The following is a 13,708-nucleotide window of genomic DNA, read 5'->3' as shown; positions in this document are numbered from 1 at the left end:
GACAGCACGCCTGGGCCTCGCTGACCCGTGTGCTCACCTCCCGTCCTTCAGCAAACGTGGTGCAGGGAGCTCCGCACGCACACCAGGCGTTCATCGAACAGCCATTTATTAAGTGCCCACTGCATGCCAGCCCTGCACCGGGCAGGAGGGCCATGAAGGGGAGAGGCCGGGGGAGGGGATCCTCACCTATCGATCACCCACTGCTGCTGGGCTTGGTACCACCGTGAGGTGCCCGCCCCTGGCCGGCTTCCTCCCCCGCTACCCCGTGACCTGCAACAAGTCCCACAGCACGCCAGGCCTCAGTTTCCCCGAACTGCATAGACTCCCAGCTCCCTGAAAGGCGGTTGTGAGAATTTACGAAGCACTTTCCATAAGTGTGTGCCCAGCTCTGCCGAGTTCTGAATATTCTCACGGGCCCCTCGTAAGGCTCTGCGCAGTAGGTCGGCGGCTACCTTTAGCGGACAAGGAGACTGAGGCTCAGAGAGGAGACCCTGATCCGTGGGGACCCAGCGGGAAGTGTGGGGGCACCGGCTGCGGTCAGGCTGGAAGCGTGGGGGGCGCGGGCGGAGGGGCGCTCCCTGTTCAGCCCCCCCTGTGGCCGCCCGCAGGTGCTGGAGGAGCGCATGAAACTAGAGTGCAAGTGCCACGGCGTGTCGGGCTCCTGCACCACCAAGACGTGCTGGACCACGCTGCCCAAGTTCCGCGAGGTGGGCCACCTGCTGAAGGAGAAGTACAACGCGGCCGTGCAGGTGGAGGTGGTGCGGGCCAGCCGCCTGCGGCAGCCCACCTTCCTGCGCATCAAGCAGCTGCGCAGCTACCAGAAGCCCATGGAGACGGACCTGGTGTACATCGAGAAGTCGCCCAACTACTGCGAGGAGGACGCGGCCACGGGCAGCGTGGGCACGCAGGGCCGCCTGTGCAACCGCACCTCGCCGGGCGCGGACGGCTGCGACACCATGTGCTGCGGCCGCGGCTACAACACGCACCAGTACACCAAGGTCTGGCAGTGCAACTGCAAGTTCCACTGGTGCTGCTTCGTCAAGTGCAACACCTGCAGCGAGCGCACGGAGGTCTTCACCTGCAAGTGAGCGGCCACGGCCACGGCCACGGCCACGGCCACGCGGGCGGCCGCCCCGCTGCCGCGTTTGCACACGGGCTTCCCGCCTTCCCCGCTCCGTGCGGCCGGCTGGGGCAGAGGTGGCCGCGGATGGCGGGGCTCCGGACGCAGGAGGGCTCCCTCTGGGCCCGTCGCCCTCTCCCCGTCCCGTGGCTCCTTCCTGCCATTCCCGTCACTTGCTGTGGCAGAACAGTGCCCGTGACTTAGCCGAGGTGTCCTTGACCGAGCCCGGTGAATTAATTTTCTTCTCTCCGGGAAAGTGAACCTCAAGGACACCCGTATCCCTGGAAAGCAAAGAGATGACAAGACTCTGAGTGTCCCCCTCCCCCGCCTGGTGGCATGAACACGGACCTGCTGCACCGCCAGCCCCACGTGACACTGTTTCCCAGGCCGCATCCGCCGTGGGGCCCCATGGTGGTCTGGGCAGATGCCGACAAAAATTATTTATGTTTCCATAGTATCAGAGGAGGACTCAGCATGAAGGCAGAGCCGGTCCCAACCCCGTACCCCACGATAGCGGACCCCCTCTCTGCCCTTTTCCTCTCCTGGACCCTGGAGCATCCTTGTGCACTGTGCCCTCCTGGCCCTGCCTGGGGACAGGTGGCTGGGCGTGGTGGTCCCCAGGTGAGCTGAGCAGGGGCTTGGTGACCAGCATGGCCCCCAGAGGGCCTCTGAGGACAGCCCTGGACAGGGACCTCTGGCTGCTTCTCTTCTTTTAGAAAACGGTATCAAACCAGTCAAAACGCCACCTGTGTCAGGTTCCGGGAGTGCTGTCTCCCCTCCCCAAGGCTGTGACCCTCCCCGCCCCTCGCCAGCCTGGCACCTTGAAGTTTACAGAGCCCCCTCCACTCTGGAGCCAGCCAGACCCCAGGATGGCACTGTGCTAGGGGAGTGTGGGGGGGCGGGGGCGGCTGAGAGTCGTTCAGGGTGTTTGCCTCATTTGACAGATGGGGACACTGAGGCCCAAAATGGAGCACTAGCCAGAGGCCCCAAGACCTGAGTGGAGGTTCCTGCCTTGGCTTGGGTGTCCTGACCCCCAGCCCATGGCTCCTGGCCTCAGAAGACAAGCTGTGGGGACACCCAGGTTAGTGTAAGGCGGCCCCCATGCCTTGAGAAATCACTGGGGCCTGCACTCCCCCCCCTCCGGAGGTGCCTTCGAGGGTTTGTCAGTAGCCTTCTTGCACATCTGGCCCTTTCGCCCTGACCTCGATGTGGAGAAAACTTGGATGCAGGGTGTCATTGTGCCAGGGCCCCACCAGACACCTCCCCAGGGTGCCCACAACCTCCCTTGAAGTCCAGCTCACCCTGAAACCTGGGAGACAGGAACGGGAGGGGGTCCGGCTCAGTTCTAAACCACGTGTGGGATGGGGAGAGAAAGGAAACCCGGGACTTGGGCCTGGCTGTGTCCTCTGCAAACCCCCCACTCCTCCTGGGGAGACCAAGGCAGAGGAGGTGACTTGCCAGGAAACGTGGTGTGCGGTGACTTCTGGTGCACCCTCTACTGCCCACATATCCCCACCCCAAATTTAGGGTGTTTTCTCTCAGACACCCATCGAAATGTGTCCTCAGGTGGCTGACCGGCCAAGCGGGCTGGACATGAGCCTGGGGCGAGTGACACTGTCTGGGCCCTGGCGTCCACCCTGCGTGCCCCCAGTGATGCCAGGACACTCCATTAGCTGCTGTCCTGGGAGCCTCCAGGCCAACGTGAATGCCCCCCACCCCACTCCTCGGGTCCCAGGACACCCTGAGTCCATAGGCCCAATGTCCTCTGCCAAGGCACCTGGTTAACTTATATTGTTATATAGTGTTGAGATGTCTATAGTGTCTTAAATTATTGTGACCTACACTGGGTACTGGGGAGGGGTGGCCGCTGCTCTCCCCTGAGACAGGCTCTTCCTTCTGCTTGAAACGGATGCTCGGGGCTCCTGACGCCACCGAGTCACGCGCACTGTCCCTCGGCCATTGAGTGCCCCTGCTGAGACCCCGCCCGCCCTCAGTCCATCAGCAGCTGCCCTCCCCTTGGGTGAGGGGGTCAGTGTGGCCCGGTCAGGGGTGGCGGTGGCCGAAGCTTCATGCCCCTGCAGTGCCCACTTCAGGAGAGCCGGTGGGTTTCTGACGGGCTGTGTCCACTCCCTGGAGGGGAGCAACGGCTCCAATAAAGCTGGAATCAAAGATGCGAGTGTGTGTGGAGTCTGCGCGGCGCCCCTGGGGGTAGAGACACGCTGCCAACTGAGAGCCAGCCCTGCCCTCCTGGGTCCCTGGCCCCTCTCTGTTGGCGCTGTGCTGACGTCCCCCCCCCTCCATGCTTGTCCTCACATCTCGCCCAGGTCCCAAGTGGGGCCTTGAGTCACACCTTCCAAGTACCTTTGGGCCTTCCCCACTCAGCAAGGGCCACTGGCGGGGGCTGGACACAGACTCTGAGGTGTCCCTGGACAGCCTGGGCTCAGGCTACAGGGACAGTGGCCGTAGCCTGGTGCTGGAGCTGACTCATGGGGCTGGTGGAGGCCTCTTCTCAGGAGAATGGGGAGCCTGGGGGTGGGAAACCCCCAGCCAGGAGTCCCCCGTCCCATCTGTCTCATTCTGTGTCTGGTTCAAGGTACCTGAACCAACTCGCCTCTGGGTCCCTGCGGGTCTATCCAGCTGTCCGGTGGGTTTGGGCTCTGGTGCCCCCTGGGGTGCTCCCTGCCCTCTCTGGCTGTGAGAAGGCAGCTGAGGCCCCTGGGCAGCCCCAGGCCTTCCTCTCCCCAGAGGCCAGGCCTCCTCCTGTGCTAACCGTGCCCGGAGGATGAATGGCATTCCTGCTGAGGCCCGAAGGCATGCAGTGGGGCCGGTTTGGCCACTGCCCGCTGTCCCAGCAGCCTGGCATCGGGCGGAACCACTGATCAAACAGCCCCCGTCTGCACTGTGCCCGCCTGCAACCCATGGAGCCTGGCCCCAGACCCGGCTCCCAGTGGAGGTGCCACCAGGTGGGCTTTCTGGGATGTAGGGCTCCTCCAGAGTGTGCAGAGGGAGAGACAGGTGGGAAAGGACCCTTCCTGACCTCTAGGCTCGGGCAGCCTCCGGGGTGACCGTCCCTGATAGATAGCCTCAGTTTCCCCATCTGAGAGCTAGAGGTGGCTGGGCTGGGTGTCGGTGGTCACTGAGGCCCACAGCCCAGGCCCGGTCTGGGTCTGAGCAGTTTGGCAGGAGGCCCTGGTTCCCCGTGAGACGGTAAGCAGATCCCAGGTGGTGGCTGCAGAGGAACGCCAGGGTCCGACTACTCCCACAGGGCCAGGAATGAGGAAAGAGCTCTGAGAATGCCACGGCCCTGGTGCCCAGACTGTACTTATTTCTTGGCCACGGTTCAACCCTAGCCCCAGCCTCCCAGGGCTGCCGGCACACCCTCCGGGGGGCCCTGCCCCAGGTATGGAGCCTGCACTGCTGGCCAGGCCCAGGGCCCTCTTGACCCCCAGCCCCAGATTCCGCCTTCGAGGCTGATATTTCTGAAGCATCCCCCCCCCCCCCCCCGCCCCAGCCCTGTGCCCATTCACTGGCTCATTGGCTTGTGCAGCCCTGCTGGAGGCCCGGCCCTGGGCTGGTCCCTGGGGGCGGGGTGATCAGGCCTGGCCCTGACCTCAGGGCCCTCTGCTCTTCTCCTGCCCGCAGTGGCAGCCCATTCTGGTGGTGCATCTACTGACTGAGGTGGCCTAGGAGACAGGAAAAGGCTTGGAATGGCTCTTCCACACTCTGAGCCTCAGCTTCCCCCTCTGCAGAATGGGTGCAGGGAGCAAGCTCCACCTGGCCAGGCCCAGCTCCCCTTTTTCTTTCTGGATAAACACAGGCCAAGCTTTAGCATTGGGCCTCCAACACTGCTCCCCGCCAGGGCTGTCCACTCATGGCTGTCTGGTGGCTGGAGCTCCCAGGTTCCCTGTAACCCTGGTGGGCAGTTCCCGGTGTGGTCTGTGGTTCTCCCTGACCCTCTGCCTCATTTCCTGCAGCCCACTCCACCCCGCCCAACACAAAGCCCCCTGGCTGCCAGTGAGCCGCCCCCGCCTCAACGTGTTCATCACGCTCCACACCCCCCCAGTCTGCCCCAGCTGTGCTCTCTGCCCCTGGGGGGCTGGCTTTCTTCTACTACCTTGCCGACACCCTCCCTCCTATAACATTCATCTTCCCCAGCAAGCTGACCAGGGCTCCTGCTCTTTCCTTCCCCTCTGTCTGGGCTCTCACCCCCACCCCCACCCTGATGGGCAGGTGTCTCATTGCTGTGACTGCTGCTGCCTCCCCAAGCAGGCCAAGGGTCCGTGGAAGTGAGCAGGTCTGTGGAACACTGAACACCCCCCACCGTGCCAGTCACTGGGCCTGGTCCATAGGTGCCCACCACCTTCACAACACACTTTCCTCAAATAGGTCAGCACTGGCTCCATTTTATAGATGGCAAAACCAAGGCACAGGGAATAAAGGGCTCTGTCCAAGGTCACACAGCCAGTGAAAGGCAGGATCAGGATTTGAACTCAGGTCCTCTGGGGTCTTCCTTCCACCCAAGTCACAGGCCTCCTCCCATGAGGGGAAAAGAGGACCCAGGACCTGTCCAAGGCTGCCCAGAGATGAGTGGAAGGCGATGGCGGAGTCAAGTCTCAGGGACGAGATGACAGCAGCGATCTATCCTCACCTAGGACAGAACAGGAAAGACCGGGTTAGAAAGCGAGGATCTGGGTTAGACATCTGGGTGAACTTTGGCATGAACCAGAGCTGGGGAAAGGGTCAGGAGGGCAGAGGCGGGGTGAAGGGAGGAGAGGGAGCTGACCTGGGCTGGGGCGGGCTGGGACAGGTGGGGCTGTGGTCTGGGCCCCAGAGGGGAGGAGAGGCGAGTGGAGGCTGGAGCTCTGTGCAGGCAAAGTGTGAGCTCCCTGGGCAGAGCAGCCGGGCCGCTCCTGGGAGGCACAGAGCTGGGAGCAGGTGGCCAGGAGCCAGGAGGTCAGCCTGGGCCTTGCCTGCTGGGGTCCTGGCCCGTTTCCTTCCCTAGGTCTGAGTGTGCACCCACCTGCCTTCTCTGGAATGCCACCTGCCTGCTTAGCAGGTCCTTGGTCTTGCAGAACCTAGGGACTCAGAATCACCTGCCCTGGGCATCCCAGGACTCTTGGGGATCAGAAGTTGTGTCTTGGTGGGCCCTGGGAGTGGCAGGCCTGGAACCCAGCAGAGGCCTTAGGAGTAGACAGCTGGTCAGCCAAATGCACCGGTGAGGGGAATCTGGAGGCCCAGAGCCCACCCACCGCAGGCAGTGCTCCCAGGGCCCCGGGGGAGCAGTACCCAGGCGGGGCCTGCCTGGCCAGCTCCGCTGGCTGGTCCGGGCTCCGCGCCTCTCTGAGCTCAGCTGGAGCCCTGCAGCGGTGGACAGGCTATGGAAGGGACGCCCTCCCAGCCTTGCAGGGAGCAGCCCGGGCTCGGGCAGGGAAGGCCCAGCATGAGGAGTCCTCTTACTCCACCTGCAGGCTGAGGCCAGTGGCCGACAGGGCAGGCCTAGGACTCTCCAGGTGTGGGACACAGGTGTCCTTCTGGGCCTTGCTGGCCTCCCTGGGTGGCCAGCCCACCCACCCTGAGGCTGAGGGTGGCCTTCAGGGCTTCAGTCCTTCTACAACTTACCCAGTGTATCGGGGGGTCCCGGCCGACCACTCTGGGCAGGACCCCTGAGGAGGCTCTCTCTCTGGAAGCCCCCTGCCTGAGCTGCTGGGGCTGGGCCGCAGCTGGGCTATTCGGTTGGCTCTGCCTGTGGACCCCACCTCACTGCCCTGAGTGGGCTAGGGGGCTTTGCCCAAGGTCCCTCCCTGGTTTCTGGCTCAGCTCTGGCTCCCGAGCCCCGGGTTTTCCATAAGTAGGATGGGGTCTCACATCTGTTTATTCACACGTCCCTTTGCTCACCCGTCTGTCACTGCTCAACTCCTTGGTGCCCAGAGCTTGTCTGGGTATAGCAGGGTCCCAGAGCAGGATTGGGAGTGAGGTCTTCCCTTAACTAGCCCCAGGCCAGGTCAGGGATAGAATGAAGGACAAACTGGCCCTTTGGCCCACCCCACTTGCCCCCAAAACCTGAGGCTGCAGTGGAGGGAAGAGGGGCCAGGAGAACAGAGGGGTGTGGAACCTGGCCCCGGGGGATGTGGTGGTCAAGGAAGGCTTCCTGGAGGAGCTGGCATTTAGGCTGGGGCCTAGAAGAAAAGAATAGGAAAGGGAGGCGTTGGGAGGGAGGCAGGAAGAAGAGATGCTTCAGGCCTAAGAATGGAGGTGAGCGAGGATCTGGGGTGGGACCTGGGGTGAACTGAAGGGATAGGGAGCATGGAGTTTGGGGGGCTGGGCAGGGGGAGAGTGCAGCTTGGAGAGCTGCCGCAGAGCTGACAAGGTTCCAGAAGGTTCCAGAAGGACAGTGGGGAACCTTACACTTGAGTCTCAGGCTTTCCAACATTTGGCAGGAGCTCTCACTGCCCCCCCATCCCCCTCAATGGCCGACACAGGCCCAGTCCTTCTGAGCGGACGGCTGCCTGCCAGCTGGCTTTCCCGACACCCGGCTGCTGTCTAGAGTCTTCATTTTCCAGTAGAAAAGTCTCCCGAATAAGAGTCACGGGCTGTGAGGGGCGTGGGGAGTGAGGGCTGGGCCCCGGGCCCCTCCTAAGGCTGCTCCTGGCCCTTCCCCATCCCTCTGCTGGGCCCTGGGACACCGTCTGCCAGACCGTGGGCCGTTTCCTGAGGTCCCACCAGCCCAGCACGACATTCAAGGAGGGGCCTCCGGTCCTCTGGGCCTCCGTTGCCCTGTTTGGACTGTCTGCTCCCAGAGTCCTCGTCAGAGCCAGGATGGGCCCAGCCGAGGTGGGTTCCCCGTGCCTGCCACCTTAGAACTAACCAGGCCAACACCAGGACTTTGAGCTTCTCCGGGTCACCCAGCCACTGGGATGGGGCCCTGCTGGCCGAGAGAGTGGGATGGCCTTTCGGATGGGTCCCGACACCGGCAGGGTGACTAGTGCCTGCTTCCCCCCCTGGGTTCCCAGGAGAGAAAGATCAATGAACTCTCAGTGCCAACTCTCTGGGGGAGGGAGGGCAACCAGCGGCAACAGATCTGAGTAGCCAGGACTGTCTCTGGCAGCTCCGGGAGTGCCCGCTGCGGGAGGGGCGCTCCCTATCTCAAGAGCCCGTGGAGGGGAAAGGGTCGGCCAGGGCCTCGTATGGCACCGGGAGACCTGGGGGCAGCCCAGGAGGCCCAGCAGGGGACATTACAAGGCCTCGGGCACATTACAAGGACTTTCTCATGGCCAGAGCTACTAGAAGGAGGCAGTTTCTGGCCACTAGAGAAATTAAAGGATAGTTTGATCTCCACGTGGTGGTGAGGGAGATGTGCAGCCCCCCAGGATTCGGACTCCACAGTTCTCGGGGGCTGAGAGTTTGCACTTTTACACCCAGGGCTCAGGAGTCTTGGTTCTGTGGTTGGAGGGGTCACAGTTCTGGGCCGGGCAGGGGGCGGGCAGTGCTGAGTTCCACGCCCTCTCCTCCGGTGCCCGATGCCCAATTCCCTCTGGACATGAGAAGCTTTGCTTCACCTTTATTCACGCGGTTCACAAATGTTGTGCACGTCTCACGTGTCAGGTGCTGGGAGCTGACAGTCTGGAGGGGGCACGAGGCAACAAGTGTCTATTAGGAATGGAATAAATGTCATAAACCATAAAGGGCTGGCACAGAAGGAGGTGATCAGGGCTAAGGAAAGTCAAGGCCGGTGATGGAGGCTGGAGAGATGCCCGGCCCCGCGGCCAGGCCGGAGCAGGCACCACAGGCCTGGAGCTGCTGGGAGAGCCGGTGCTTCGGGAAAGTACCAAGAGCCTCACCCTCATGTCACAGCACTTTACAGTTTACAATTTTCCTACGACCATTACCTGGCTCAGCCTCAGGGCCGAGAGCCCCATATCCTGGCCTTCCCTTCATCCTCGGGGACCACTCCCTTGGGGACCACTCCCTCGGCTGGCGTCCCTGCCCCTCTCAGATTCCTATACTGGTACCTGACCCAGGCTGCTGCTCAGGGCCCCCCAAGTCCCCTCCTGTCCCCTCACAGGGTTTTTGTGGCCACAAAGCTATCAGTGATCCTGAATCTTTTTTTTTTTAATTTATCTTTATTGATTTTAGAGAGAGGAAAGGAGAGGGAGAGGGAGGGATAGAAACATCAATGATGAGAGAGTCATTGATCGGCTGCCTCTTGCACGTCCCCTCCTGGGGATCGAGCCCACAACCCGGGCTTGTGTCCTGACCGGGAATCGAACCACGATCTCCGGGATCCTAGGTGGATGCTTAACCGCTGAGCCACGCCCGGCCAGGCCAGTGATCCTGAATCTTTGTCAACCTGGCTGGCATGGCCTGTGACCTCTTGACCTTCCACTGCCTGCAGGTGCCACCCAGCACATCCCCTAACTGCCCCTCACTTGCCCTGGACTCCTCCCCATAACCTAACAGATCCCCCTCCTCGAAGACCCTCAGGTTCATGTGCCACCTGCACCCAGGACACTGCCCTGGGCAGCCAGGCACCTGGGCCTTCAGTGTGATCAGGCCACCTGGGGCCCCCCCAACCCTTATCAGACCCCCTGAACTGGCCCATCACAGCTCTCTCCTCTCTCTTCTCCTGGAGGCCAGCAGGCTCTTCCTCCGCCCCCCTCACCCCTCCCTCATACCAGCCCTGCTCCCTCTGGCCGACACTCCCCCAACCTGATGGCTCCTGGTGGCCCCTCAGCTGGGAGGTGGCTTCTTCCCGGTGTGCCTCCCCCATCAGTCTGTGTTGTTGTCTGGGGGGGGTGTTATTACTGTCGGGCAAAGGGGGGCGGGCTGGTGTCAAGCCCCTCACGGTGCCCCTGGCCCAGAGGCCGGCTCGCCTGGGTGTGCCAGCCCTGGCTGCCTTGCCTCCTGCAAACAGCAATGGGCACCTTAATCCCATAATCATTTTCTGATACCTGCATACTCCTGTCACCCGCAGTTAAGTCAAAACTTGGCATGGGACCCGGAGCTCCAGACCTGGCCTTGCACAACACTGGGCGAGGCGGGGTGGGGGAGGGAAGGGGCGGGCGGGGGCGGGTGGGGGGAAGCCCTGCCGGGACGCTGAGATGCACCTATTTTTAGCCTCAAGAAGAAGGCTAAACCCCAACACGCAACATGCAACACAAATATTTGTTTTTATTCTTAAAAGGGCTCGGGTGGCGGGTTTGGGGCCTGAAGCACACGCTTGGTTGAGCCACGCTGGCTCAGAGGGAGCTTCGCTTGTCCCCACACGCCCCACCCAGCGCTCCCTCCTGGAGGCCCCCACCCTGCCACTCCCCGAGCCTCCCGGGGTCCCCACCCACCGAGCAAGCGCGGTCCTTTAGGGAACCAGCTCGGCAGCTTCCCACCTCCCACCTCCCACCTTGCTCAGGCCATTGACCCTCCTGTCCAGACACCATGCCCCTCCCTGAATGGGCAGCGAACAAAAATTCTTAGGAGCCAACTTGATGGCTCAACCACCCGAGGACACAGTCAGCTTACACCCTGTCCCCCTGCCCCCTGTGTCCTGGTTCGGGTTTAGGGCCTGAGGCCCTGGTCAGGTTTCGGTGACTACAGGTTAGGAGCTCAGGTGATGCCTTCATCCAGCGAGCACACTTATAGAGCACCCGCTGTGTGCCAAGGCTGCATGTGAACAGTGTACTAACTCCCAGGCTGGTGCACCCAGATGAGGCCCAAGCCATCCTCAGGGCCCAAGGGGTCTTTGTGGAGGAGCATGGGAGGCTGGACACGTCCCTGGCTGGTGTGGTGGCCTGGGGTCAGGCACACCAGAGGGCTCGGTGGATGCTTCCGAGCCAGGCTAAAGGAGGAATGAGCCCAGAGATTGCGCACGGCCAGCCGGCGGTCTGGGAAGTGTTCTCGATGGGGTCAGCCCGAAACCTTCCTCAACCACACAGTAAAAGAAAGGGATTTGGAACTCAAATCACTGTGAGCTGCTGCCCCCCCCCCCTTTACCATGGAGCCTCGAGCTGGGAGGGGTGGGCAGGCCTTGGTCAGCCAGGCTGGGAGAGCCAGTGGGCCTCTGGCCTCTGACAGGCTCCCTCTGGGCCCTCCGCTTCCTCCACTGTGGGCTGCTAACCCCCACCCTCTCGGTGGGAGCCGGGAGTGGGAATCCAGGCCCTGGGAAGACGCCCCAGCCCCTCTGCTTGGGCCTGGAGGGTGACCCCCAGGGTTTTCACTGGTTGCCCCGCCCTTAGGGTAATTGAGAAAGCGGCTTCCTTTTAATTAAAGATCTGCAAAGGGCCGGTGCTCCCCGGGAGAGGAAGAGTGTAGATGCCGAATAATTAGCCAGACAAAGGCAAATCCTCTTAGCATCTCTCTGGGCGACTGCAGGTTAATTGGTTGGTGCTCCCACTGGCTGGTCCGGGCCAGACACACCGGCTTTTCCCCAGCCTCCCACCGCTTGCTGACCCCAAGGCCACACCTGCCCCTGCTGGCTGGCGTGGGAACCCAGCAGGGGCTCCCCTTGCCCTCTGATCTGCCCCGTGCCCTGCCAGGCCCTCTGCTCGGCCTCCCGGCCCACCCCTCCCTTGTCGCCAGGGTGAGCAGCCCTGGCCCGTCTGCCTTCGTGGAGCTCCTGCAGCCCTAGGCAAGCGCCCTAGTGTGCCCCAAAGGCACGCTTTCCCGTGGCCACAAGCCAGCCACAGCACACCTCCCAACCTGTGGCCAGCTGACACCTGTGCCTGGAGCACCCCCCACCCTGCCAAAGGCCCCTGACCCTGGGAAAGCTGCTCCAGGGGCAGGACTGGCTGAGTCTCTCCTGGGACCAGGCTCTTCCCGAGGGGTGCCCCCCACAGGACTCTCACAGCAGGTCACAGAACTGGCCACTAATCCCAGCTCTCTAGGCGGCCCCACCCTTATCTATCCCCAGGCACAGCTGGGGTCCTCTCCTGGGACTCGGGGCCCAGCCCGAGCCCAGCACACGGTAGGTGCCCAGCGAAGCCTTCACGCAGGTTGAAGCTCAGGGGCTGGGAAGGGCCCGGAGCTCTGAGCAAGCAGCCCGCCCCTCCAGCGAGGAGGCTGCCTTCCTGCCCCAGCCTCTGCGAACCTGGGAGGTCACTGTCCGTGGAAAGGGAGCCAGGTGACCCAAAGGGCCATCAGACACTGGCTGGGCAAAGCTCCCCGGAGGCCCATTTCATGTCCACTTTCCCACCCCGCTACGTCAGACCTTTCACTGGGTGGCCCCTGGGTGGACCCCAAAGGCAGCCACGGTCGTCGCAGTCACTGTCCTGGACCGCGAGAGCCCCAGGCCTGCGTCTGCTACAGGCGATGAGGCCGCTGAGGCTGGGAGAGGTCAGGGCCGGCGGTCACACGCTAGGCTGTGGGACAGCAGGGATGCAGTGGGATGGGTGAGTCCCCTGTCCTCCTAGCCCAGACAGGGGCGGGCTTGGCCTGGGGTCACCGCAGGGCTCTTCAGGGCAGCCCTGAGCCCCTTCTTGCTGCCCCTGCCGAGGCCGGTGAGTCAGCCCCACAGCCGGCTGAGGTGGCGGGTGTGTGTGTGTGTGTGTTTCCAGTCGCAGAGAGAGGACAGCTGTTTATTTTTCTTGCAGTTGAGGGTGGCGGGGAGGGGGGCAAGGGTGGGGACAGAGGGAGCTGACCCTGCTGGTTCTCACACTGGCACAGGCTTCCCGGGAGCCCCCGAAGGGAAGGGGGGCCTCAGGAACAGGCCACCGGGGGGTGGGGAGTGTGGGGCCTTCCCGCCGCACTCCCGGGGCAGCCGGCCAAAGCCAAGTCCACAGGCCAGTTCCTGGAGCGGGATGTTGGGGTTTCCGAGGTCGGGAAGGAACTGGCAACGCTCAGTTCATGATGTCACCGGCCCAGCCCCAGCCCTGGCCCGGGCCCCGGCCTTGCCACTGCCTCTCGAGGAGAGGGGCACCCGGAGGGCTGCTCGGAGCTGCTGGAAGGGGGTGCCAGGGACTCAGGTACCCTGGGCATCCCGGCCCCTCCAAGCCCAGATTCCTACCACTGGGGCCACCAACCTGGGAGCCCCCCCGAGGCAGGACCAGTCTCCCAGCCCCTGGGCCTGGCCTTGGTGGCATCGAGGGGGTGTTTCCCAAACCAGCAGGCGGTGACTCACGGGTCCTGGGAGGCCCCCTGAGGATGGCTGACCCTCTCCTTCAGGCCCAGACAGAGGTGCGGACTGGGGGTCTGTCATTCGAGGCTTAGCCGCCCCTCCCCAGGCCTCTCGAGTGGGGGACCCCCCCCAGTGGGAAGTGTGTGGACGAGAGAAACCACCTTCCTCCTCCTTTTCTGGGATTTCCCGTTTTCTGCCGCAAACACTATTTTTTCTGGAACTTTTTAATGAAGTATAACCCACAGGAAAGTGGACAGAGAAGTGTACAGCTCGGCAAATTTTCACCAACCAAACCCTGCACGGAGCCGGCACCGGGTCAGAGAGAGAAGGCAGCCAGGTCCCGGGCGCCCCTCAAGCCCCCAGCCGCCGTCCCACCCAGGGCCACACTCCCAGCGGCCACCATGGTGGATCCCTTTGGCTTGTTTGTACCTCGGATGGATGGGTCACACGGCCTGTCCCCTCGGCTGTCTGGCTTCTTTGTTCAA

At 63.0% G+C, this 13,708-nt stretch overlaps 1 protein-coding gene across 1 annotated transcript in view; it reads left to right on the top strand.

Moving 5' to 3' along the window:
* WNT7B (Wnt family member 7B) overlaps nt 1-3,384 on the top strand; it is a 46,994-nt gene extending 43,610 nt beyond the window's left edge. Inside the window, exon 4 of the mRNA XM_087814028.1 lies at nt 609-3,384. Within this exon, the coding sequence (XP_087670154.1) occupies nt 609-1,088 (480 nt within the window). The 3' untranslated portion in view covers nt 1,089-3,384. The remainder of the gene's footprint in view (nt 1-608) is intronic.
* Nucleotides 3,385-13,708: the final 10,324 nt, after the last annotated feature.

This window comes from Miniopterus natalensis, chromosome 2 (assembly GCF_054644295.1).
Source record: "Miniopterus natalensis isolate mMinNat1 chromosome 2, mMinNat1.hap1, whole genome shotgun sequence".
Classification (NCBI taxonomy): Eukaryota; Metazoa; Chordata; class Mammalia; order Chiroptera; family Miniopteridae; genus Miniopterus; species Miniopterus natalensis.
This window is presented reverse-complemented; position numbering and strand designations above follow the sequence as displayed.